The sequence below is a fragment of the Catharus ustulatus genome, chromosome 2 (genome assembly GCF_009819885.2).
Source record: "Catharus ustulatus isolate bCatUst1 chromosome 2, bCatUst1.pri.v2, whole genome shotgun sequence".
Lineage (NCBI taxonomy): Eukaryota > Metazoa > Chordata > Aves > Passeriformes > Turdidae > Catharus > Catharus ustulatus.
This window is the reverse complement of record NC_046222.1, coordinates 111,149,979-111,177,733: the sequence shown is the minus strand read 5'-3', so window position 1 is coordinate 111,177,733 and position 27,755 is coordinate 111,149,979. Positions and strand designations below refer to the sequence as shown.

The 27,755-nt window shown below is 39.3% G+C and overlaps 1 protein-coding gene across 6 annotated transcripts; it reads left to right on the top strand.

Moving 5' to 3' along the window:
* The first annotated feature begins 67 nt into the window (after nucleotides 1–67).
* Nucleotides 68–27,305, top strand: KLHL15 (kelch like family member 15). 6 transcript variants are annotated; one of them, XM_033085423.2, is made up of 6 exons: nucleotides 192–307; nucleotides 519–603; nucleotides 2,604–2,684; nucleotides 4,308–4,418; nucleotides 11,482–12,193; nucleotides 20,590–27,305. In XM_033085423.2, the coding sequence occupies exons 5-6, from the start codon at nucleotides 11,489–11,491 to the stop codon at nucleotides 21,697–21,699; spliced, it is 1,815 nt and encodes a 604-aa protein (XP_032941314.1). In that variant the 5' UTR covers nucleotides 192–307; nucleotides 519–603; nucleotides 2,604–2,684; nucleotides 4,308–4,418; nucleotides 11,482–11,488; the 3' UTR covers nucleotides 21,700–27,305. The 6 variants fall into 6 exon arrangements, with proteins under 6 accessions (XP_032941324.1, XP_032941314.1, XP_032941304.1 ...); XM_033085433.2 differs by lacking the exons at nucleotides 192–307; nucleotides 4,308–4,418 and adding an exon at nucleotides 68–86; XM_033085413.2 differs by lacking the exon at nucleotides 4,308–4,418.
* Nucleotides 27,306–27,755: the final 450 nt, after the last annotated feature.

The following is a 27,755-nucleotide window of genomic DNA, read 5'->3' as shown; positions in this document are numbered from 1 at the left end:
TGATGCAACCGGGACCTGCGGCGGGGCCGCGCAGCGTGCGCGGCGGGACGGCGTGCGCGTGCGCGGGGCGGGAGCGCGGCCGGCGGGTAACGGGCGCGGGAGCGCGGGGGGAGCGCGGGGAGAGCGCGGAGAGGCACGGCGCGGGCACGGCGCGCCTGCGGGAGCGCGCCAGGACGGACGCCCCGAGAGCCCCGCCAGAGAGCGGCGGGAACCCGGCACGGGCGGTGAAACAGCGCTGTGGCTGCGGGAAGGGGACCGGGCTCGGTGAAAGACACACCGAAGGCGGGAGGCTCGTACCGTGCCCAGGGTTTGTTGCTGTGCGGATTTATTTGGGGTACAGAAAGGCACCCGGGGGGGACTGAAGCACAGTCCGTGTATGAACTGAAATGAGCACATCGGCCGCGGTGTCTGCTCGAATTGTAACTTGCCACCGTACGTGCGTTACAACCTCTGCTGGCCATCGGCATGAGGAGATCTTTCTAATTTCAACCGGTTTTTCTTTTTCCTGTCTTTTGTAGACTGGGCGCTTATTGTTAGGCAGAACCATGTGGATGTGAGAGCTGCCCCAACATACGAACAACCTGAATGTTTTGTACGAAACAGGTAAAAATCCCACCAAACGCTTGCTGTTTCCAGAGTTGAATATGACATAAATGCTCTAAAAATTGAAAAAAATCCCTAATTCAGTGATGAGAGCCAGTTTACTAACCAGAGAGTAAAGGCCAAATTCCCAGCCCTTCCCTGTAGGAAATCAAACTGACTTCTTCATGGGAACCTCTTAAAGGCATGGAGGGTGTTGCTGATAGTATTTCCTCCGTGGTCATGGAAACAGGTTTCAATACAGGTAACCAGTTATCTCAAATATGTGTGTGCTGTGCCAACAACAGTGGCTTTGTCAGAAAACACATTTGTTGTCAGATTTTGCCTGGCTTTGCAGGTCGAAAAAAACAGGTTTGGGGCAGACAACCATGTGATTAAAATATGATGATGGAAATTCATGTGAAACTGGTATGCCTGGTTTAACAATGGTTGTAACTTCCCACTTTCACAAATGCTACTATTTCCATGCTTTCCTGGTACAAGAACTAGGAGTCAGTTCTGCTGGATATACCTAGAGCAAACACATTGCCAGTGTTCCTGAAGAAGTTAACAAGAACATGTTGTAAGAAACCTTCCAGTATCTATGATGGTATTGCCAATGACAAAATGTATTTTGTCTTGCAACCCAATCATGTTTTACATTGGTCTGGAAAATAAATTTTCACATCTAATCTTTTATCAAGCCACATGATGTTTTCAATTTTGTATTAAACATCTCACTTATGGGAAAAACAACTGAGATACATGAGGTGTAGTGGGAACATGATGCAATACTTGGTTGTAGTTGCCTTGATGTTCATGCATGTATAATCCCTCTTTTATGAAAATGAACTGAAAATACTGGACTCTGTAGTTACTTAGCTGTTTAAATTATGCAATAAATTATGCAGTGCAGTATAGAATTATGGAAATAGTTTTTGTCATATTTGAAACAGCCTTTAAAAAGGACTTAATCCTTGCCAAACACCCTCTCAGGAATATGAAAAAAGAATACCCAAACTGTTGCTTCTATTTTAACAATGAGATTGTACATTTTACATATTCTGAGGTACTCTTGCTATTTTGATGCACTTATTTGGAAATGTTTGTAGTATAAAGAAAACCCAGAAATGACTGTAGTCTGCAATGTTTAATTATTGTAAGATCATAGAATGGTTTAGGTTGGAAGGGACCTCAGAGATCATTGAGTTCAAATCTTCCTGCTGTGGGCAGAAACACTTTTTACTATCCCAGGTTGCTCAGAGCCCCATCCAGCCTGGTCTTGAACGCTTCCAGGGCTGGGGCATCCACAGCTACTCTGTCCAACTTCTGCCAGTGCCTCACCACCCTCACAGTAAAGAATTTCTTTCTAGCACCTAAGCTAAACCTGCCCTCTTTCAGTTAAAAGCTGTTCCCCCTTGTCCTGTTACTACATACCCTTGGAGAGGCCTTTTTCTGCCTTCTTCTGGGCCCCCTTTAGGCACTGAAAGTTTCTGTAAGGTTTCCTCAGAGCCTTTTCTTGTCCAGGCTGAACAACCCCAACTAAAATAGGTAAGAACATTTCTAAGAGTGAACATTATGTCATATGTCAATATATATGTATTGTACATGTATGTATGAATAAATAAAGTTTACACATATTAGAATTAAATCCTAACTAGTGTATTAACATAGCTAAAAAAACTATATCCAGAATTTTATTCATTGCAATAGTCTCATTTAAGCCTGTGGTAATTACTTAGCAACTGACTTTGTACAAATGCCTAAATCAGAGGGGTCAACTCAAATCTCAAATAACATTCAGTAAGGTAATGTTGATACTAGTGGTCATTGTCAGAGGCCTAATTGTAATTATTTAATTTTATTTAGGAGACTAGAACTGAAATGTTACTAACATATTTTGATTTTTTGGTAGAAGCAAATTGTTCACTGTGAAGGAGAGGGGGATGGGAGGGGTTTTTTGTGCTTCGAAATATTGAGATGTTTTAAATGTCAAAGCTGTTGTGGTTTTGTTTTGTGGCTAGGTTTGAGGTCCTCTTCTGTGACCTGAAGATCATCTTGTGCCTCGGCTTGATATGAACTGCAGACAGCAAAATGACAGTCAGGTAAAACATGAAAGTCTTGCTTAGCTTTTTCCACTCTTGCTGACCTATGAAGGTCAAAAGTCTGAGGGGTGCAGAAGGATGCATGAAGTTTTGGTTGTATAATTTCTGTATATGAGAAACTTAGTTTCTACTCATTTTTCTTTGTTGAAGCATTAGATATGGGTGGGTACATGGTTGCTGCAGCAGGAGATGTACCTTATGGAAAAGGGAGGGAATGTCTGTCCTTTGAGATACAGGTGGCAGGAACACCTGCTGTCTTGACAGGGCCAGTCTGTAAAGGCCAGTTTTTTCACCATAAGGGCACAAATAACAGGTTTTAAAACAGTCATTGGAGAAATGGGGCAAATTTACTGCACGAGTGAATGAGATGGAATAGTAAGGAGTTACAAAGCCGAGAAAGGTCTGGCCATTGGGATGAAGGAATGAATGGGAGGTTGATTGTAGCAGAGGGAGCAGTAGCTGGGTAGTTGAACAGAGTGGGAATAGCACTGGGAAGTCTTTGTGAAGCACAGCATGGAGTAGCTGGTTCATTGTGTGAAGCTGTGAAAGGTAGGAAAGACATTCAGCTTGGGGGTGGCAGCTATGGAGAAGGTACACTTGTTTTGTAAATCAAGACTGGGGAAGGGGTGGTAATGACAGACTGAAAATAGGCTGTGAAGGGGATGGGAACAGCAGTAAACAGGGAGAGGAGGGCAGCCTGTGGCCTGCTATTTAAAGCAGTGAGTGACATCAAAGAGTAGCAAAAGTTTTGGGGGTGGTAGTGGCAAACCAAAGGTTCAGGTAGGTAAGTTAATCTCTTTCAATAAAATCAGAGTTTGCCAGGCAAAGGCAAAAGAGCGAAAGCAAAGGAGTGATGTTTGCGCTGAGGCAGAGCCCTGCTCACCGCGCTCAGAGCTGTGCTCCCGGTGTGCAGTTTGCTCCGCTGACCCGGCTCCCAGGCCGGCTGGCCAGGCAGCTGCGGAGAGCAGGGAGCCGGGCTCGGCCCGCACGCTGCGGCTGGCCAGTGTCCGGGCGGGGCTCGGCCGGCACCGGGCAGGGGTGGCTGCAGCCCGGGGCGGGATGCAGCGCTACACCGGGAGAGAAAACGGGGAGCTGCCATAGCCTCGGAGAAATTGGCCGTAGCCTGGAGGCAGCGGGGTGGGAGAGAGCAGCGCAACACCGACCCTCCGATAGCGAACGTGTCTGGGCGCGGGTCCTCGCGGGCCGGACGCAGATGATGCTTCTCGGTGTCGCCTTCTCCGGCCGCGCTCCTCGGGGCGTGCCGGGTCCGGGGCTGGCGAGCGGCGCGGCCCGGGGCGGTGCCGGTGCCGCTGTGGCCCCGGGCCCGCCCGCGCGGCCGCAGGTGCGGCGGAAGTGACGGCCGGCGCGGTGCTGCCGGGGGAACATGGCGCCCGCGGCCGCGCGGGGCAGCGCGGAAGGTAAACAAGCGTGAGGGCGGCGGGGACCCCGGGGGCGAGGCCGGGCCGCGCCGGGAGCGCCGGTGCCCGGGCGGCGCGGCGGGGGCGGCTCCCACCTCCCCCCCGAGCGCGGACGGCGGGGAGGAGGGAGCCCAGGATCCCCCCTTCTTCCTCCGCCTCCTTCTCCTCCTCCCGGCTTCGCCTCAGCCATTGCCCCTCTCCGCAGCCCCCCGGCGCCTCCCTCCGCCGCCCCCGGCTGTATGGTACACGGAGCCAGGGCCCCTCTCCGCCGCTCCAGCGGGAGGAGCCGCGTCCTCAGCGCCGCCGCTGCCGAGAGGTGGGTGAAGGATCCCCCGGGCCCTCCCGCCGCCGCCCGCCCCATCGAGGGCGGCCCGGGGCTCTCCTGGCCCTCAGGGAGCCTCCTCCCCGGGCTGGGGGGCGGCGGCCGGGTGCCCGCGGGCGGCAGGCGGGGAGCAGGCGGGCTGGAGCGGGGATCGGACGAATGCCTGGCGGGTCCGGGGCGGCCGCAGCCCCGCCGGGCCCCTTGCGTTCCTGCGGCCACACGTCGCGGAGCCCGGGCCTGCCAGCCCCGCTTGCCGGGGAGCTCGGCCTGCGAGCTCCGCTCCCAGCGGAGCGGGGCTGAACGTGCGAGCCGACAGGCTGAAATAGGTCATCCGAGTTCCTGCCCCGAAAACGGCCACTTCTACCCCCCACCCCCCATCCCGATCGTAGGTGATCGCGAAGAATTATCCGTGATCTGAACGAATAGAGCTTACCCAGGGTTGGTACTAGAGCTTTGATCTCTTGGGTGAATACTGGAACGTCAGTTAAAAATTGAAAGTTCTCGCCTTTTTATTGTTTGTGGTATGGGGTTTTTCTCCTCCCGTTTAGAAGAGGAATAGGAGAATCATAAAGCTATTACTGGATAAAAGGACAGAAGTACTGAAGTCTGGCTTCCTGTGGACTTGTTATATAAACTTGCCTGTAGAATAACCCGGCTCTTGCACCACCATTGCCCCAGTCCACATTCAGATCCCCTGTGCATACCACCATGCACCAACATACTTCCTGTCTTTTCCCTTCCATCACCTAGCAAATGTGTTTAATTTCTACCACATGTCCTAAAAACTTTCCCACTGACGCTCATCTCTTTTCACTTTCCTTAATTATATCCTGTGGCTAGTTTGGATCTGCACACGTGTTGATTTGTCTTTCAGCAAGCAGAGCACAGCAGATAGCCATTGAGCTCATAATGGAGACATCTGACCTTTGTCATTCATCCAGCTGCCAGTTTGGGGGATATGTGTAGAAATGAAATATGTTTGAGATTTCTGATAAGTGGGTTTGACATTTGGCAGTGAGGTCAAATCCTGTGTGTCTTGTACAAAGGGCACAATTAATGAATGTCATGTTCTCAGAAGATGCTAGGAGTAACTAGTAAGTTAGCAATAAAGGTACAGGTAACAAAAACACAAATGGGGAGGTAGTTTAGCAATCCTAATTTAGATTTAAAATAGTTTTACTAATATAGTTTAAATACTACTTGTAGCTCATTTCCATCTTATTATGCTAAAAATTTATGATAAGTCAAAAAAGATAGGATTTTTTGTTACTAATTGATACTTAGCTTGCTAATTTTTGCACTATAATTTTCTTAAGAAAAATCTTCACAGTGAGAGAATTATGCTCATGCTTTATTCATACATTTGTCTTACATTTGTAAAGATTAATCATTTTATAATGTATATGTATATATATGAACTGATATAATTCAGGATAGAGCAGTCCTGTCCATTTTGAGAGCAGTGGCACATCTGTTTTCAACACTATCATCATTCAACTTTTAGGTATTAGTAATAAAAGTATTTCCAGTTAAAGGCAATTCTTGTTTTTATGGATGTATCAGCTATTTTATGCAGGGCACCTTTTGTGGTATCAATAAATGCTATTTCAAGAGTGTTGAGCTGAGTTTGCTCTGTTTGGGAGCAGGTTTTTCTGTACAGGTGGTGTGATGCAGTGACCTTTTAGACAGATGGTTCAAGCTATCTTAGTGTCTGTGAAGTGCAGTTACAGGTTTTGGCACACTTGGGGTGAAGAACAACCATACTGAGCTGAGGTACAATCCATGCAGAGTTTTAGTAGGTTTGGTTGTAACTAGTTCTGATGCTTCTGACGCAGCTATAATGATACAAAGTGCCACTGTTGCTAAGAGCTGTTTCGGGTTGCTCCCAGCTACCGACATGGGCAGAGATTGTCAGAGGAGCTGTGCTGGTCTGCTCTGTGCCCCTAAGAAATGGAGCATGGGCAGCTTTCAGGAGTAGCCAAGTTTTAATTTCTGAAATTCTGGCAGTCTGGTTCCTCTGACTGGTGGTGATTGGTAAGCTCCTAACTTCTCCGTTCTCGAGTCATTCAGTGCTTTTGGAATTCTCTAGATGGATTGGGTGAAGTCTTAAACATTAACATACCAATGTATTTAAGGTAAATTGTTTCCCAAATTTAGTGTACTAATTACTAAGGATTTTAGATAAAACACAAGGAAACTGGATGTATTTCTTTGTTCCCTGCGTTTGCAATTGTTGTAGCAATGGAAAGTTTTGATAGTCACTGGTTATGGATCTATCCCACATGACATCACTCCTTCTGTTGCTGTTAGTGGGGGATTATGGTGAGAAATGATGGACAAATTTAAAGTTTTTAGTTTTAAACCATTTAGGGGAGCAATTATTTATACTGTGTATGTTATAATTGTATTCTTACTCAATACAGTACACTGCATTCAAAACCATGTGTGCAGTTGGGAATATTTGCCAGTGTGTTCAAATACTTGTATTGTATTTTCATACGTGTGTAACATTTGACTGGAGAAATGTCCTTTTCCTGCAGAAAAGCCTGTTACCAAAACTAGGGTCAAAGAATTCTGCTCTATATAGCCTTTGCTGTTCACCTCACCAAATAAATCATGCATAATGGCTTTAAAATTTCCATTTAAATGCATGCATTTGGTGGATGGAAGAGATTATTGCCTTTTAAGCTTTATTTTAGTGCTTTGTGTAACCGAGGCATGGTTCTGTGTGTCTGGTGAAATATCTTTATAGTGTAACTCATACATAATAGTGTTTTAGTATGTGAAAATTTGTTGTTCAGCTTGTCCCCAAAGGTGATTTCTTAGAATATCTATGGGATAGGTAAAATGAACAAGTACTCCATAATGGGTAAACAAAACATATTTTGCCGGTTCTGTCTCGACATCCCAAACGAGTTCCTAAGGAACAGCAGTAAAGCAGAAATTTTCCTTTGAGCTGGTGTGCTAGACTTGGTATTGTCAATATGTTCCTAGAATTATAAATTTCTGTCCCTAGAAAATGCATAAAAGCTTACATATTACATAAAGACACGTATTCAAAAGGCTCCTTTTCAGGTAGTACTGCTTTTGGAGGGATTTTAAGTCTAGGAGGGCATGAGTCAAAAGCAGATATTCTATAACTTGCTTCTTTGTAGCCAGTGCATTTAGACTCCATTTCTTCCGTTGGTGACTAAGAGCCTCAGACACCCTGAGGAAAGACAGTTCTCCTTGTTTAGCCAGAAAAAGCAGTCTGGAGTAGGGTTTTCAGACTTTTATTACAGCTGCAGAATAAAGATGAGAAATCAGTGTTCCAAGTAAGTGGTTTTACAGTCACAGCACTGTAGAATCGAATGCATTATGTGCTAAAGGAGGAAAAAAATGTAAAGAACAGCTAATAAGGTTAAATGTATTTCTCTTCTGGCTTTTCAGCAGTCTTCCTCCTGATCAGCTCTAATATGTGTAGAACAACAACAAATGTCAATGTACATTGCCCCCCACCTCCCCTTCATTGTTTGTGCATTGGAATTTTTTTTGTTCCAGTTTTCCTATAGACCACTGCAGGCTCCAAGTCTTCCCTTGGATTAAGTGTGCTGCTGTGATTTGCACGCGTGAAGAAAATGTAACTGAATTTTCCATTTTTATTGAAAATATGGAAAAAAAACGTTATGTATTGTCCTCTGGGAAATAACTGCAGCATTTGAATAGTGCTTAGAATTACATCAAAGATTGCAAGTGTGTGTGTGGGAGGAATGGCATAGCTATGCTTTGGAAAAATTACTTGGTTTGAGAATATTTTGTATTGCTTTTTTTAATGTTTGAACTACCACATTGCTATTTGCTTTTGACAGAGGATGTTAGCTTTTGAAATGAAGATTTTTACCAGTTAAGCATTTAATTATCTACTTTCCCAGTTTTTGTACTATTTTAACCCATTTGTGTATTTGCACTGACAATACATTTTTTCTGTTTTAAAGAAAAATTTATCTGCTGATAATGTATGTGGCTTTATGCCAAGAAAAGGATATTTGTCCTTTTATTTAACACAGGAAGACAAGTAGTCCTTTTGCTTTTCACTCATAGAATTCTGAAGCTTCTTTAGATGGAGTAAGGAGAAGTCTTACTGGCTTTGTGTGTATTTAAGTAATCCCTTAAATGCTTGCTGCTGTTTGGGAGGACAAACACGTTGATGTTGAAAACTGCAGCTTTACTAAAAGTAATATCAGCAGGAATGTGAAAAGAGGGATTAAGTGATTTAAACACTCACATTTTTAAAACATTCAGAAATAATAATTTCCAAGTGTTGACCCCTGTATAATGTGAGATCCCATTATTTCCAGATGAATATATATTGCTTCTGTCATTTGGGGAATTTTGCTTCATTTTTACTTTTTCTCCCACATACATTGTTGTCTTATTCTGTTCTCATTCTCACATTTGCAAATTCCAACTGTCCTTTTCCATTTTTAACCCTGATCATTGGCTGAGCCAAGTCTTAGTTGGTCTCCTAAAGCACTGTATCTTACACAGTTTTACTGTCTGAGAGTCCTTGTAGCCACTGAACCTCTTGGCTGATTTCAGACAGCAGTTAGAGTTGTTTCAAGTTGCTGTATGCTTTATGAAAATAAGTGGCCCATTTAAAGGTGCAAGTGATCATTAAATCTCTTGAACAGGAAGGAATGAGTATGACCTCAGTTATTATTAAACATCAGAGAACTGAGGATGGGAGGAGAGGAGTTATGAGTGCTTTGATGAAAGAAGGAAGTAAGCGAATATTGGTACTTACCTTTTTATTTGATATCAGAAATCCAGTTAGCAAAATCCTGTAAAGTCAGGCTTTATGCTTCCTCTTCAGTTGATTGCTTCTTTTTGAGGTGGTAAGAATTAGCAAAGTGGTTCTTTCCTCTTCTGCTTTTTCGTAAGAATTGGCAACAACTAAAAAATATCTGTTGGCAATTTTTCTTTCTAGGCGTTTGATGTTGAGGAATAAGAGACAACATGAAGTCCTGGAGCAGTTTGCGCGTTTCTCTTTGTCTTCAGTGACATTGAAGGGAAGGTGCTATCACGGATACTGATGAGAAAGTGATTGAATTGTCGTCTTAGTTCTTCTGCTCCTGCTCTTACTTTCAGGAATTTGAATTCTGTGAGGAGGCCTTAATTGTAATGAGTACTCCCAGCATTGACTTTATTGTGCACAGAACCCATCATCAGGCTTCAACAGTGTGGGAGTGGTGCTAATTTCATGAGGTGTGGCTACAAACACCCACTCACCAGTTTAGTTTTGCACAGACAAAGGGTATCTCCAGTTTGGTTTTCCAGGATGTATGCTGAGGAATGAAGGAGAGGAGATGATTAACCATTGATGAGTCTAATAAAATGCATTCCTGTTACAATGGCAGCAGCCAGAATGTGCTGCTTGAGGAAGTGGGGGTAAGTGGTAACTGCTCTCTGCTGTGAAACACGGGCCAGCCTAGAGTCACTTCTGGGTCCTTATACTTGTGTGAAGTTTTATGACCTTGAGAATCTGCAGGTTTTTCTAATGTGCTGATATTATTTAGCTTTTCATGTGGGTTACCAGTACCAAAACATTATTAGCTTTATTTGTTATGGAAGATTCAGAATTAAATGCAGCAAATATCTGAGGGAAAGTTGAAGTGCAATTTAAGGTGGGAAGAAGTGGGACAAAAGTAGCTGAACCAATTCTAATAGTAAATGAATGCCAAATAGGGAAGTTGTTGCTCTTTCTCTCTCTTCCTGCACAAGTATGTGTCCTGCCTTCTGCATCAGGTTGGTTCTTGTGCCAAACCCCACAGTGTCAGGGCAGTAGTCAGCTCACTGGGAAGCAGGAAGATTTGTAGTTATGAGGTTTTGTGTGTGCTGGGGAGAGGGGGTGATAATGTTTGTGTCATGTGTCTTTTTTGTGTCTGTCCCTCCCTGCTCTTAGTTTATTTTTTAGTTATGTTTATGTGATGAATTGGCTTTCTGGAGAAGCCAAATGAACCCCAGAAATGGCTCAAAGTAGGTAGCAGGAGTTCAGGTCCTGGAATGTGACAGAAAAGGAGAATGGAGTGTGCTGTGGTCCTTTGATGAATTGTTAATTAGTTCAAGCTGTGTTGTGCAACTTTACCCTACCTAAACCCAAGGAAATTGAGCAACATTTTCAGAAATTTCTGGATTTTGAGTAGACTTTTAATTTGATTATTAAATTTTGACTTTAACAGGGTAGGATGCTGCTACTCCTAGATTTTTTTTTGTTTATTTGCAGTTTAATTATAGCTTGCATATAAGTAACACTATATCTGCAAATGCTTAATGAGCAATTAGGCTTCACTAAGCCCACTATACAGAATATTACTTTTTGTAACCTATTCTTGTCAGTGCTTCTTGTTGCCTTAGTAAATTGCACTTCATAGATCTCATAACTTAGTATTAATCACTATAGTAAGAAATGGGGGAGAACATGATGGGACTGTGTTTTTACAGAAGAAGTGAAGCACACAATCTCAGGTAGTAATTGTGAAAATGTTCATTTTCCTAGAAATAATTTTGAGTAAATTGACATAGGTTTTAAAACATAATAAATATTTTTTTAAAATCATACCATGTACAGATCTACTGAAGTTTGTTTCTGAAGTTAAGGAAGTTTGGCTTCCTTTTTAAGACCTCTGGTATTCAAGAGTGGGTGTTTTATTGCTCCCCTGAGATAAATTCTTTAGAAAGATTGACGGGGAGGAGAGGAAAAAAACCATGACAACCTTTTGTATGACCATGAATGAACTTGGAGTTAAGAAATCATTTTGGCAGTATTGCATAGTTATTTTTGTTCATAACCTTGTCTTTATAATGAGAATATTTGGTTTGGGAAGAAATATTTAAAGTTTGTGTTTTAAGTTAATTCCTAAGTTGATTTTTCAGCTGGAGAGAAACAGAAAGAATGATGAAGACTTTTAAGTCCTAATCAAACCATTCTCAGGATTTATCTGGTCAGGAAGGGCTTGTAATATGTTATTAGAAATTATGATTTATTTTTATTTTTATTTATTTTTTTTCTTCCCCCCAGGTGATTCATGGCAGGGGACGTGGAAGGGTTTAGCTCCTCCATCCACGACACCAGTGTCTCTGCAGGATTCAGAGCACTGTATGAGGAGGGATTGCTTCTTGATGTCACACTTGTCATTGAAGACCACCAATTTCAGGCCCATAAAGCACTGCTTGCCACCCAGAGTGATTACTTCAGGATTATGTTCACAGCAGACATGCGAGAACGAGATCAGGACAAAATCCATTTGAAAGGTCTGACAGCTACAGGCTTCAGTCATGTCCTCCAATTCATGTACTATGGAACTATTGAACTGAGTATGAACACTGTTCATGAAATCCTTCAGGCTGCCATGTATGTCCAGCTTATAGAAGTGGTAAAGTTCTGCTGCTCTTTTCTCTTAGCTAAAATCTGCTTAGAAAACTGTGCAGAAATTATGAGACTTCTGGATGATTTTGGTGTAAACATCGAAGGAGTCAGGGAAAAATTGGATTCCTTTCTGCTAGAGAATTTTGTGCCACTCATGTCCAGACCTGACTTTCTTTCATATCTGAGCTTTGAGAAGCTCATGTCTTACTTGGATAATGATCATCTGAGCAGGTTTCCAGAGATAGAGCTGTATGAAGCTGTTCAGGCCTGGCTACGCCATGATAGAAGACGCTGGAGACATACGGACACCATCATTCAGAACATCAGGTTTTGTTTGATGACACCATCCAGTGTTTTTGAGAAGGTTGGTGCATTTGAAAAGCAATAGGCAGGATTCATCATTTAGCTAGGGCAGCATGCCATTGAATAGGTAAGATTCCAGAAGCTATGAGAAGGAACAAAATGATAGCATTTTTTTTTCTAATAAAGAAAAGCATAGAAGTGCTTTCAAACATTTAGAAGTGTTGTCTTTGGTTAATAGACAATAATACCTGCAGTGGCTGGAGAACAGGTATGTTTGCAGTACATGTTTATACATGACTTCTTATGGAAAAGACCTTTTGAAATAAGGTCAGTTGTATCTAGTTTGATTTCAAACATTCTTAACTGTTTTCTGCAAGTTACTTCTTGCTTTCCAGAGGCTTTAGACCTGCACATAATATGTAGGGTGTATGTTATGATGATTGTTATTGATATAATCAGGAATGGTCACTGTAGATCTTATGTGGCTTAAGTACAGGGGAGGGTTATTTACAAATGAAAAGTAACATTTGCTCTGAAATCTTCAGTGTTGTATTTGTATCTTCGGTACTTGATGTATTACACAGCAGTTAGAAGTAAGCCCAGATCCTGCAAAGTTAAACATGCACTTGGTTGTACACAAGAACAATACAATCAAAAATTGATGGTATCAATGTAATGATTTACTTTAAATATCAGAGGACTCTTTGTAACAGGTGATCTTATAATTCAATGTATTTCATTATATGTAGTAAGAGTTAAAAGACAACTTGCCTTTTCTACCTTTCTATTGAAGAACAGACAAAAAATTATTTTCTAGTTCTTGAGAATCTCTGGATATTTGTTAACAGTAGAGGATTACATACTTGGTAAACAGTTCTCTTACAGGCCAGTAGAAGTGTTCAGGTTAGGAATTACTTACCTGTGCTGTTTTAAGAATGATAATTTTGTGTTACAAGATGCAACTTCAACTTCTGTGTTCTTCACCTCTCAGCAAATTAATAGGAGTTCAGACTCCTTTTTTTGTTGTTGTACTTGTTACAAATTAATCTCCCATATGTTTTTACTTTAGTATTTAATGAATGTACAGACAAGGTTGTATTGGTTTTGGTGGTTTTAAGGGCCACTGGATCATCCAAGCAGTAATTCTTATATTTACTTATATTTCAGATTGTAAGAGCTATTAATTACTTCAGACTAGTGAATTTTAATATTTTGGTATTTTTTGTGTGTGAACTGAATATAGGAAGTAATAATACATAAAATATATTCATTATGCCATATTGGACTATAGACATAAACATGTTTTAGAGCACTGTAATAGTGTTCTATTAGCTTATGTTGGGTTAAAACATTTTTAACTGGTAAGAGGTGAACTCTTCAAGATACTGTGTAGTGTCCTGTTTTTAATAGCACTTCTACCATATTATTACCTCATTTAAACCCTTCAGTAATGAAACCTACAGAACTCACAACATATATTTTAGAGGTTAATCTGATAAGGCAGGATTTGTGTGAGTCTTCTTCAGCTGTGTGAGTTTTGGGGATGCAAGCTCAAGCATCAAGCTGTCCTCAGTTAAATTTCTGTAGGTGCAAGTGAAAGTGTCTGTTGGCCTTCAGCATTATATTTGGGTATAACTCCTGGAGTTGGTTTTGATATTGTTGGTATAAATTCTGCATACAGTGCTTCTCAAGTTTTATCTTGACAGCTACCAAATGGCCCAATAGGTAAAATTTCTCCTGAAGTTGTTTTCAGCATGCCAGGTTCTATACCTACTTGTAAAAGCTTTATCTGGTAATGCCCTTTCTGTTAATTGTATTGTGGGAGCAGAGAAAAGCCAGTGCAGATTATGGAGTGAGACAGCTCAGCAAAGGGAAGCAGAGCTAATTATGTCATTTGTTACTGCAGTTAGGAATGCATTTGTGTTTTGCCCTGGCTAGAGAGTATTAAGTTATCCAGCAGGACAAGTGACAAAGGCCAACTGCAGTTGGAACCAGCATCAGAATATAGAACACTTTATTTTTTTAATAGAAGAGCATGTCTGTTCACTCTTCTGGCAGTAACTCAGGGAGAGCTTCTTTCTTCTCTGTGTGGTATGGGGAAATAGTGGTAAAACTCCCTTTTTTGGAGATCCACAATCAGAATCCACCCTTTTCCTGAAGCCAGCACATACTAAATGCATGAGTGTACCAAACAGTCTGAGGTTGACTCTTCCAGTTCACCAAACTCTGTATTTGCTATACACTGGCTGGCTTGTCATGTATTTTTGTGTAATCTTTCTAATACACATTTTTCAGATGCCTGTCACTGTAGGATATAAATTACTTACATAACTTTGCAAGTCATGGTGAGGATACTTTTGTACTCCTAAGCCATTCTGTTCCTTACAACATCTTTTGGAGAGGTGTACAATTTAAAAATTTTATCAGTGAGTCTAGATTAATACCTAGAGACTGATGTGCATTTGGAGTGCAAAGTGAAGGTTTGCTTACTGCAAACTGTCCTGGAAGAATGGCTTCTGAACTATGAGTAAGTACTCAGCCCTTAAAGTACATGCAGATGTATGGAGAAAATGGAAAGATAAAACAAGTAAGGATTTAGGGGATAGTTAGAAAGTAAAGGTAAAGTGTTTGGGGAAAAACACAAGTTTCACTATACACATCGTGCTTTCCTATTTTATGAAACATGTCCATGGCTCTTTAAGTCTTGAGGAAGTTTGGAGATAGAAGTTGGAATGCCTTTCACCTGGATCACTGAGTTAATCTGTGTTACTGGAGACAGTCATGTCATGATTTCACTGAAATATACTGTTTAAGCTCCATTTCATTTCTGTGTACTAGTCAGATTGAAATGTTTCAAAAGCTCTGCCTTAAAACCCAGGGGGTTTTTATTTCCAGTCTGTAAAGTTTGTTATGACTAGCCCATGCTGATTTATTAATTGCCAGCTTAAATGAAAAATTTACTTATCACTAGGTTAATAAACTTCTGTAGAGGTATGATGAATAGCACATTATCTTTGAATATCTGCTGTCCCATTCCTAGAAAATAATAATTTTTGAGAAGATGTCATTTTAATTTTATGTTACTGTGACTTCACCTTTCATAAATGCGTTGAATTTCTTTTTTTTTTCCATTTACCTGCATGTCTAGTAGTACATATGTATCTACTTACAAACTTAGGTTGCTGAAGTGTAGAATAAGAAGTGTGGGTGAAGTTAGGGACCCCTCTTATTGTAAATAGGTGCTGTGCTTAATATTTTGGGCTGTTAAGGTTACTGTTGGTTTGAATAGATTTGCTAGCAGTATTTATTACATGCTGAGCTTCTTAATTGTGGCATATAGATTGTTGACTCCACTCTGCTTCGAGAGATTAGATTGAGTTAGACTCCATCTTGACTTTGACAATTTCTTTTCCCAGTTTCTAAAAAGGAACAGCTGAGTAATCAATTTGAGGACATTGTCCTTGCTGCACAGAGGCTGTGCCTTTCTGTGGTTAGGCTGAAAACACTGAAGTGATTTCTATTCTTGCAGAATAGCCCTTCAAAACCCTTCACTGGCACTCAGCAGTTCTCATAATAGCTTATAATTGTGATTAAAATTTAGCCAGAGATAAGTAGCCAATCTTAAGACAATCTTAAGTAGTGACAATCATAAGGATCCTTGTTAGTGGAGCTGATGGAACTTCAGTGTTGATTCAAGTTAATCTCTCTAGTAAAATAAGTTGGTTTTTCTTTTTTTAGTAAGAATTTGGTCTTTAGAAGTGTGATACAGGTACCATCATTATTCATTGAAAAGGTGAAACATTGCCTCTGTAGTCCTAGTAGCTGAATTGCATCACACATTCAGAATTGGCTGGCTTAAAAAACTTAAGCACAATAAGTTAGAATCTTTAATAAAACAGTTGTCTGTTTACATGTCTAGAGATGATAAAGTGACATTATTAGCCATTGAGATTTTTCTGTGCTTTTGTTTTTGTTTGTCTTTGGGGTTTTTTTACCAGTTCTACAAAAGGAATCAAGTTAATATCCACTCCATACAATAACATACTGAAATTTAGTTACCAAGTGCACAAATAATAGCTGATTAGTTTAGGCAGTTCTGAACAAGCCTTTCTTTCTGGTTTTGAAAGGTTTTTCTTATAAACCTAAGTTACAAGAATACAAATAGAACAGTAGCTGTAAATGGTTGCGTGAAGAATTTTTTTTTTAAAGGCTGTATAGTGAAGTCACATGTGTTACAGAACATTTACCTTGCATTCCATTGCTCTTCCTGCAGCTTACTAATTAGCATAATTGTTTTTGGGAAGGGGGAAGGTTGAACATAATGTGGGACACAGCTGGTCTTTTGTGGAGATAACTTTTCAAATTAGAAATTAATGGCTTAATTTTTTGTTTTACTTCTTCATGTAATATAAATGGAAGATTTTGAGATTTCCATAGCTGCTACAACTAGAAAAGCATGCATTCAATACACTGGAAAAATAGGCAAAGAATAATCACTGCATTAATTTGGAAAACCAGCATTTTTTATTCAGTGTTTCACTGATTTGAAGGGAAGAAGAGAAAATGCATTAAAGCTCAAATTTATGGGGTGTGTGTTTTTAATTATTTTTACATCCTTTGTTATGAAATAACACATTTGATTTTGTTTATGCTGTTCTCAGTCTGTGTAGCTGAAAGTCTGGTGGTTCATACACTGAGATAGTTCCCATTCTCCATCTCTGGAGATCTTACATTAGGCTGTGTCCCAGCATAACCTCTTTAAGAAGGTTTTCTCCAGAAAATTAAAGAAAGAATTGGAAAGAATGTAAAAAATGTAAAAAAAACCAATCACATGAGCAAAGCTTTAGCACTTGGATTAAATTCCTTTCCAGAATGACTGGGGTTGATAAGGAAGTCCAATTTAAAATGCATTTGAGACCCTTCAGCAAGATAACAGAACAGTTTAAAGAAAAACTTTGAAAATACTTTGAAGCATTTATATATTTTTATCAATTCAGACTTGATGATGTGCTCTTTAGGAATGCACATTTGTTTTGCTTCAGGGTTCATGAAAATTACTGTACATTTCCATTTGTTTTGCCGAAATCTGTGCGTTCTGTTTGAGATTTGGTAATTATGGACACATTCCAGTGCTTCTCCATTTGAACATAACAGGAAAATTGGTCTGTTGATAAGCACTTTGATATTTACCTATCAACTTCTTGTTGCTGCTTACAGGTAGTGGCAGAGCCTACTTTTGAAAGCTGAGGGGTTTCCTTCTGCATGTTGTGGGTGTCAGTTAGAAATTCCTGCAAAAGGCCATGGGCTGTCATCTGCTGACATAGAGAACTTAGAGTTGCTTTTAAATGCCAAGCTGCCTAAATTTTAATGCTTCTCTTTTTTGATTATATGTAGACATAGTGAAAATTACTCTAAAATTATTTGAAAGTGTAGGCAGAGGGTTTTTCTTACTAGGGGCTGAACAGGGCTTTGAAATAGTTCTGGAACATTTCATTATGTGTGACTGAAAGTGGGCCAAATGACCTACATTTGCTTTGTTTTCATTTGCATCAGGCAACCATGAGCAGTAGTCTGTACTTTCCTATAGGCAGATCCTAACATTCATCTTAGACTGTCATTTGAGCCTCAGGAGAGGTACTGCTCCAGTGTGGCAGAGGTTATGCTGGTGAAAGGTGGATGGCTAAAACAGGGATATTCTTCCTCAACAGCCAAGTCTAGGAATGCTCCAATTACATTTTCTTACCAGAAATAAGTAGTAGATCACTCTTGTTTTGTGGTATTTTCTTTCCCTGCATATTGTAAGAGTTGCTAGTGCTTGTCTGTTTTCACGTTCAGCTCTTCAAACTTGTGCTTGTCGAGGCTTCCCTGTAAACTTCAGTCACAGAGGGATGTTAATAACTGGGACTTGCATTTGCTCCTTGATGTCTTTTTCATTTTTTTTAAGGTAGGAGGTTGAGGCTTTGCTTTGACATGAGTGCCTTTGCCGAGATAAGCAGTAGTAAAGGAATAGATTTATTCCCTGGTCTTGAGGGTGTCTCTCTGGAATTAGAGATACTCCTTTCCTTTGGCAGCTCTCAGGGGGTGAGATTTAGGCTATGTGAAGGAGTAGAGTAATGAGGTTGTAGGCTTATTTTTATTCCAGTTTCTGGCTGGCATTCTGATTTCTAGATCTAATAACAGAGTTGTAGATGTTGAGGGAGAAAGAAAAACATTTTCCATCTCTGCCAGACTTTATTGGTATGCTTCACATTGCAAGCATGGTGATCCTGTTGTCTTCCATAATTATCCAAGAAAACCTGAACTGCATATAGATGGGGCAAAGATAATTTATATTTTTAATTCATTCCAAAGAGGATAGCTCCAGTTTGGGAATACCTGAAGTAGACTTGCTGGTTTAGAATGTGGAAGTTCTTTCAAGAATAAAGTAGCCCGGCTATCATTCTTTGTTATTTTAACATCCTTTTTGTTTTTTTGTAACCTTTAAATGTTACCATTTTTCTGTGCTGTGGTTCTCCCTGCCAGTATATTTTCTGTAATTTATGTTCAGTCTTTTCAGTCAGGCAAGGTACATGGTTTATTCTAAAAAATACCATATGAGCAGATCTGTCTTTGTATGATATATTCTTTATATGTAATGAGAAAATAGGGCTGTTGCTCCCAGAAGAGTTTGGCTTACTCTGGGCTTTCTGTAAGTACCATCACCTGAGTAAACCTTTTTGCTCCAAAACCACTTCTGTTAAAAACAGTAGAAAGAAGCTGGACATTGGTGCAAGAATAATATATGTGAGCTGCATGAGAGCATCCTCCTTTTTTTTCAAACAAAGATAAGTTTAACTTGTCAAGATTTAAGTGGAAGAAAAAAAAAGTGTAAATAAAAACACCAAGTCACTATCACTCTTGAGCTATACATTGCTTTAAAACAGTAGGTTACTATTCGGCTTTTTTTTTTTTAAATCTGGTGTTTCAAACTGTCTCAAACTGTGAAAATTGTGTTCAGTAATAACAGTGCAAAAGATTTTTTTAAAAAATTCTTTGACAGCAGAATGTCTTAATTACTACACAAGGAAGAGATGATTAACAGATGGCTAACAAAATTTTAATAGTATGTGTTTATGGAACAAGCAGCTACTTTATTCACAAGATATAAAGAATATTAATTTATCAATTTCTTTCCATATATGTCAAAATGCATACCACCACCCCTGAGGCATTTGTTCTTTGAGACAGAGGCTAGGAGGAGGTGGGGTAAAAGATACTTAAAAATAGTAGCTCCTGGTATTACCTTGAGATCACTTGAAATTTCAGAGTGGCCTCAGGTTTTTTCAGAGCATTGCTTCTTATTTGGAGCTGGTGGGTACTAAAGGCTTTCAGACTGTTTGAAAGCAGTTCAATTTTATGTGAAAGAAACTGGGATTTAGGACCAAATGTGATGGAGGATTTTTGTATTTGGCAACATCTAGCAGGTTTTTATTTGTTTTAAAAGTGTGATTCGAATGCTGTGTGACACCAGACTGTACAGGAAGAGTGAGGCCTCTGAAGAGATTCCCACAGTGAGCTGAGGACAGCCTTGGGCTAGATTAATTAAAATATTCAAGACAGGGATGTGTTTTGGAATGGTCTCAGGACCAGCCTCAGGCACTTGGCTTAGATAGGAGGAAGGGTCCCAGAAAGGAATTCTTATTTTCCCCTGTGCCTAGAACTCCAATAAAACTGATCAGGGATGGCTCTTAGGTTTTAACTTTCACCTGGGAAGTGGATGTTCAGACCTACCTCTGCAATTTGCCAAAGAAATGAACAACTGGAGGATTTTAGGTGGAGATGTTTCCTTCTTGTGTTAAAGGCATGTGTAAATATGTGGAGACTCAGAGGGGCAACATAAGGTCATCATCATGATGAGTGGTTGGTGCAAGCACGTGTTCTGAAGGAAGGTGGTTGGGCACCTTCCCTTCCCACCCCATGGCAATTAAATAGCCCTGTGAGCAGAGCCTAGCATTTGAGAGCTCAGGCTTCATTTGTAAGAATTCAGAAAAAAACCAGACTAGAGTAGACCTTGGTAACCACAGAAAGGGTGTGTAGAATGTCTTTGAAACCCAGGAAAAGATGGATTTTTTAATTTGGGTACTTCATGGATTAAGCAGAAGATGAACAGAAGGGTTTTTTTCAGGAAAAGGAATAATGATTTTTAGACTTGGGGTTTTCAGTTGTGCCTAATTCCAGCATGAAATCTACATGTGATTATTCTGCTGAAAATGTTAGTCACTGCTCTTAATCACTAAATTGCCTTCTGGATTTTGGATAACAACACATCAGTTTAAACCTTCATGCATAAATGCAATTGCTCTCAAGATTGCCTGTATGAAACAAAGTAAAATAATCTTCTAATGACACATAGTGATTTAGGTTTTCTGGACTGTTTCTCTTGGTCAGAATTTTAATATCTTTTAAATGTATTCATAGGTAAAAACATCAGAGTTTTATCGCTACTCCCGGCAGCTGCGACATGAGGTTGACCAAGCCATGAATTACTTTCATAGCGTTCACCAACAGCCTTTGATGGAAATGAAATCGAACAAAATTCGTTCTGCCAAACCCCAGACTGCAGTATTTAGAGGAATGATAGGACACAGTATGGTAAACAGTAAAATTCTTCTCTTGCACAAACCGAGGGTCTGGTGGGAACTAGAGGGTCCTCAAGTACCTTTACGACCAGACTGCCTTGCCATTGTGAATAACTTCGTGTTCTTATTAGGTGGGGAAGAACTGGGGCCAGATGGTGAGTTCCATGCTTCATCCAAAGTGTTTAGATATGACCCAAGACAGAACACTTGGTTACGAATGGCAGACATGTCTGTGCCACGTTCTGAGTTTGCTGTTGGAGTGATTGGCAGGTATGTTTATGCAGTGGCTGGGAGAACCAGGGATGAAACGTTTTACTCAACGGAACGGTATGATATAACTGAAGATAAATGGGAGTTTGTGGATCCCTATCCAGTCAACAAGTATGGGCACGAAGGGACTGTGCTTGGTAACAAGCTGTATATCACTGGTGGAATTACATCATCTTCAACATCTAAGCAAGTGTGTGTGTTTGATCCCAGTAAAGAAGGGACGCTAGAGCAACGAACACGGAGAACTCAAGTGGTCACTAACTGTTGGGAGAACAAATGCAAAATGAATTATGCAAGATGCTTTCACAAAATGATTTCTTATAATGGTAAGCTTTATGTCTTTGGTGGTGTCTGTGTGATCCTGAGAGCCTCCTTTGAATCTCAAGGGTGTCCATCGACAGAGGTTTATGACCCTGATACTGATCAATGGACTATATTGGCTTCTATGCCAATAGGTAGGAGTGGTCATGGTGTAGCTGTTCTGGACAAACAGATAATGGTTCTTGGAGGCCTTTGTTACAATGGTCATTACAGTGATTCAATTCTTACTTTTGATCCAGAGGAAAACAAATGGAAAGAAGATGAATATCCAAGGATGCCATGCAAGCTGGATGGCTTACAGGTCTGCAGTCTGCACTTTCCTGAGTATGTTTTGGAGCATGTTAGATGTTGCAGCTAAAAATAAACAACCCAATCAAATACAAAAGAGCTATACTGAAAAAAATTACAAACCAGTTGAATTCCTGCAGAGACATTTCCTTGTGTATAAGAACAACAGCTAAATGCTCAAGAGAAAGAGGATGTACGGGGAGTGTACTTACCAAGTTTATTAGAAAAGGTGATAGTTGGTCTGATCTTGTGAAAGCTTTGTTGTTGTTTTTTTTTTAACAAACTTCATTGTAAGTATGAGAAAAAAATATATTTTTGAGTTTGCTTTTTTTTATAACAGTTTATGTCCACAATGTGTTTTTTTTAATGACCATGATAGCACTATGCTTTTGAGATAAGTTGAGTTTGAAAAAATATTTGTGAAAGGAAGAGAAGAAAGATGTTATTTTCATTTTTTATTGAACAGCAAAATAGAGCTTATCACCTGTACTTGGGTACAAACAGGTATAAAGTAACAAAACCAAACCATTTCTGTGTTTTATGTTGTCTTTTAGATGCTTTTACCATTAACTGCAAAGTACTCTCAAACCTACTACTTGTTTTCCCTTATTTACATTGGAGCATAATTTTAACCCTTTTGCATGACCCTTTTCCTGGTTTTGTACAGTTGTCCCAGTAAGTCTGCCAAAATGCAAATTACACACTTTCTACTAAATTGAAAACAAAACATTTTTATATTCAAAACACTATTTCTATGCTGCCTTCTATTGTCTGTGTTGTGTTTGTTGGTGGGTAAAAAAATGTATACACACTTGTGCATACACTGTAAAAACTGTATATAAATGCATCTTTTATGTGCAGTTACAATATTATATTTTAACTAGTGCACAGATTCAGCCATATCTGTTGAATTTAAGGTATTCTTTCATGAGCTAAATAATTCAAAATTCTTAAGTGAAACTGGAAGCCTCATTTGGTATGAAAGTATCTTGCCTTTAGTATATACTGATTGATTCAGTAACCTTAAACTGTTGCTACAAAATTAACTGTTGGTTATTTGTTATTTTATAATTTTTTTTTTTAAAGTAAACTCACTTTACCTGAGTTTCTTTTTGTTTCAATGTGCTGCCCAGTTTTCTTTTTTCATTAAAATGGAAAACGTCAAGAAGCAAATGCTCAGCACTGCTGCAACCCACAGTTATTTTTGGGACTGGATACTGGATATGCTACAGTTTATTGTCAATACTTTGCTTATACTCACACCTCAATATGAGTACTCATATTGAAGTGGTATAATCTTTTTATTAACATTATTTAATTATTAACAATGTTAAGAACTACTGTGTTTTAAAAATGTGGAATTAGATGACTGGTTTGTTGTATAATTTCTGTTTCTTTTATAAAAACCTACACAACTATGGCTACTGACCTTGGAGTGCCTGAATAGAGATGGCTGGTCCAAGAGGACTTTGACTATTCCATTGTGTTAACTTGCAGGTATATATAACAGCTGATTGGTAAGAATTATCTGCCAAGACTCAAATAATAACAGTAACTACATTTTTACTGTCTTTGTGGATGTAAATTAGCCACTTCTAGAGCCCAAAGGAGAGATCTGGGGAAGATGAAGGCTCAAATGTAGTTCAGATGCTGAAACATGAGCTGCATATTTTGTAAAATCTTATGCTGCTGCATTTCATTTTAAGCAATAGAGCTTACTTTATATGCAGCAATGCAAAACCACTTTATTCAGCATCTTCCAGTCAGAATTCACTGTAGAAAAGGAATGTACAGTACTCAGGGAGTTCAAAAGAATGCACTTACAAAGGGACCAAAATCACCCTAAATTTTCCCATGTTAAAAATAACACCTACTTGTATAAATGAAGTTTGAAATAATAGAAGTTAAAACAATGTGTAAAACTTCTCATAGTGTGTTCCAGTATCTTAGTAAAAATTATGTTCTGAGTTGAAATGTATTTGGAGCTATATGGCAAGTCAGCAGATTGTTAGGGTTTGTTTATTGTTATAAATGATTTATTAATTGAGTATTTTCATATCTTTTAAAAGAAAGAGGGAATGTTTGCCATCATAGCTGTAGTAAGTAATTTACAACAGAAGAGACTGGACCAAATATTGATATTCAGCCTTCTGATGCAGACTAGTTTGCAGCTAAATTAGTCTTTTATATGAAGAATACAGTTTACTGAACTAGAAATCTAATTTACTTTCTTGATAGCCTAACTTAAAGCAAATACGGCTTACACTAAAACCTCAGTTTCATTGTGAGACTTGTTCGTACATCACCCTACATGGGGAGAGATAAACTGACTGGTAGGTGCTGACTGTACATAGTTTATGGAATATTGGGGCACAAGAGGAAAAAAAAAACAAAGTTGGGGATGAGGTTTTTTTTGTTTGCTTGTTTTTGTGGTTTTTTGTTCGGGTTTTTTTTGTCACTGGCTCATTTCTCAATAAGTTAATGGGGCAACAAGCTAATCCTGTGTATCAAGGTCACATTACATAGAGTACTTCACTTTATGTGGGGAGCAGCCCTGGCTTTGGATATCTGGTGTTCAGGAGTCAGATGTCTTAGAGACATGGCCAAGACTTTATTAAAAGTAATGGTAAGGATAAGGGTGTCTCAAGTTACATTTTTGAGTCTGCATTTAAGCGCCTTCTGAAACTCTGTGCACTCAGCAACTGCCAGTAAAGTCATTGGTGAGTGCTGACACTTGAAAAATGAAGAACCAGATCGGTTTTGGTGCTCTGCTTTTAAACTCATATTTATCTTAAGGTGCACAGTTCTGAAAGATCTTGTTCAGGATTGTAGTAGTAATTGTTCTGTGAAATTATAATTGAACTGTTGGTTTCAGCTTCCCTGAAGCTGTGCCTCCATTGAGACGCTGACTGTAACCTTTCCAGCATTAGAGATGGTTAGAATTTGCTGATTAGAATGGTGGGGATATGTGAGAATGCTTTGTCTATTTACATATCTACCATGCTTTTATTGTTTCAGACCTGAAATATGAAACTTAGCTTCTGTTCTCTTTTATACTGCAATGGAACTTTTGAGACAGTTACTTTGGTTGCTTGGAGGGTTTTTTTAAATTGAAATTTTTTTAATGTTTGCTCTTAGTATTTATCTCCAGATAATTTAGTACCTTAATAGGAACAAGCCTCAGATGGCTAGTGAGAATTGCCTATTACTATTAAATTTTGAGCATTATGGTCAGATTAAGATGTTTAATCTTAATTTAAAACATTTTAATGCCCGTCATTTGTCAAAAAAAGATAAAGTTATGATCTTTGGTTATTTGATTTGGGAAGGTTCTCCTGTTCCCATCCTGTAATGGAATACCAGCAAATCTAATGTTACTCACATATTTAAAATTCAACATATGACTTGCTTTGAAAAGCAAGTGTACTTGCCTTTTTTTAGAACGGTGGACATAGTGAGTTACAATCTAGGGTTTTTTTTTTTCACATGTATAGAAAAAATGTATCAGCTTCAATTCTTAATTTAGCAACCAACTTCAGGAGGAAATTTTCTTTTCAAATGAGACAATGGACAAAAAGCACAGTGTTCCTGTAAAGGGGCCGGATACTGCCAGTTCCCATTTCACATGCTCCTGGGTCTGTTTTAGGGGGCAGATTGTTTTTTATAAGTACTGCATAAGGAAAAAATAGCTCACTTTGTGCCAAAAGTGTTGGTAGCTTCATTGCAGGAGGCATCAGCCGGCAAAAAAAAAATCTTCAGGATTTTTTTCCCCTTGAAATCAGCTGGTAGAAGGCAGAACTTGGTTTTACAGAGGTCCTGCTGTTTCAGAAAGCACTGCTAGCAAGTGGCAGTATATGAACTACCTGGCAACCTTCTATGTTACTTCTTTTGAAAAATGTGGATGCCCTACTTCCTGCAGTATGACAGCAGTCCTGATGGAACTAGCTCTGAGGGCTTGACTGTAATATTTCCCTGATTGCTGAGATTTGCAGCTATGTATTCTTGAGGCCCTCTTGCCTTAGAATCCCAAGTGCTGCATTTCCTCATGCTGGTAATATGGTAACTGCTTCTGTCAGGGATGAAGCTTCATTTGACACTCAGGAAATGAAGATAACATTCAGCAGGTGCAAATTCAAGCTGATCTATAAAGCCCCATTGCTTAACTCATTATGTCCATTCTGTAGCAAGGGGGATAAGCAGTGTGGGGAGACACTAACAGTTCTTTAAAATAAACTCCTAGTTTGTGTCAGCCTGCATATGTCAGAGTCTTTTTAGAAGTAGTTGCATTTGTAGAGGTATTTTGCCTTTTTAATGTACTTTTTCTTAAAAAAAAAAAAATAGTAAATTTGGCCCCAGATTCTTTTAACATTTCAGATGTGGACTTCGTATGTAAATAGTCCAGTACAAAGAAACAGAAAACTGTATGGTACTTAAAGGAAAACTTGTAAGCTGAAGTGTCACTAAGCCTGTGCTTAAGAGTTTATAGGGCTGGGGCCATCAGAGAAAACATCCCTCCTGCTAATAAAAATATATATAAGTGGTGAAGTTACTTGAATAAGCATCTGTCACAAGTGAAGGGGTTTACTGAAGGAGAGTGGGAAAGAACATAACTGGAAAACACATCATCTATTTAAGCAGAGCTTGCTGGTGTCCTGTAGCTAACATTCTTGGATTTTTATGTTTGTTAAACAACTTAAAGCTGCTTAAAATAAATACTAATGACTTCTTTTGCATCTGTATTCTACTTTTGAAAGGTGGTAACTTGAAAATTTCCCTTTGTATGGGTAAACTTCATAAAACATAGTTGTATGTTGCAGGTGGCAGAAAAACTAATTCATTTTGAGCACAGCTTTCCTGTGTGTCCCTCTACTAATTTTTCTTACACTTCTCTAAGTTCAATTTATGTAATCTTTTAAAAATAGCTTTCAGAAATCAATTTTAAATACGTTTGGATTAATATTAAATTGGTAGCTAGGGAAAAATAATTTCTATTTGCAGATAGCTTTTATTTATGGCTCTGGTAGAAAAATCTTACTGTAAATTTAGGAAATGAAGTGCTCTGTAGGACTGCAAAGTTAGCTATATTTAGGGGGGCTTTTATTACCTCAGTGGGACCCACCTAACTTTTATGTCAGTGCTGGAGCACATGAAGGGAAAAGTGAATTATGTGTTTATTTTAAATATTTTCCCTATATATTGTTATTTTTGTAGATCTTTTTAAAATAAATTATTATATGCTGGAGATTGCAATTCCACTATAATATCCCACAATTCCAGTGTAAAATATCAGATTGTATTGGAAAGAATGTATTTGATGAGTTAACAGGAAAAGTTATTTTCAAACTGTACTGTGTGTCTAGCTATTGGAAATACTTTTCCTATAGAAAATTAAAATTATATGTATATGACCTCATATATACATTTGGATTAACTGTCTAATGATTACCCTAGGGCTGCTATGAACTTCTCTAAATAATTTATGAATTGCCTCTTTGTAACTGTTTTAAAGCATTTTTTCTTGTCCTTTTTTTTTTTCCAGAAAGTAATTTTCCCTTGCTATGGATGCAGTATGCTCAGACTTGCATTTGTGCTCTGTTTGGGTTTCAAGCTGAAAAAATGTATAAAATGTGTATAAAGAAAAGTGTAAATAAAATATTTTTAATCTTTAAATACGTACTCTTGTGTAAACTTTGTAATACTCAAAAATGTAGTGGACCTGGATTATTTTCTCCAGGTCTTCAGAAATGACTCAGTTAAACAGCTCTTCAAACTGTCTTGTTGCAATGTTTATATAAGGTTTTGTTAAAGTTATCCCATCAAGTTGGATTTGCTTATATAAACAATTTCCTGCTCTTCTCTTTAGCTGTATTTTACAGTCATCCCAGTCTCAATTGCTGTAGTGTGTTTATCTGTTTACTCTGCATGTCAAGCTTGAAGGAATGTTTGGAGTTGACCTGGTTGTTACATTTGTCCCTGGTATGAAGTTAGGAATTGCAACTTCCAAGGCTGAACACCAGGGCAGCCCTTGGTGCTGCTCAGCAGCAGGAGAGGCCGTTCCCTGCTCTGGGATACACAGAATCCGTGCTCCCAGACATTGTGTTCATGGCACACTTGGAACTCAGAGTG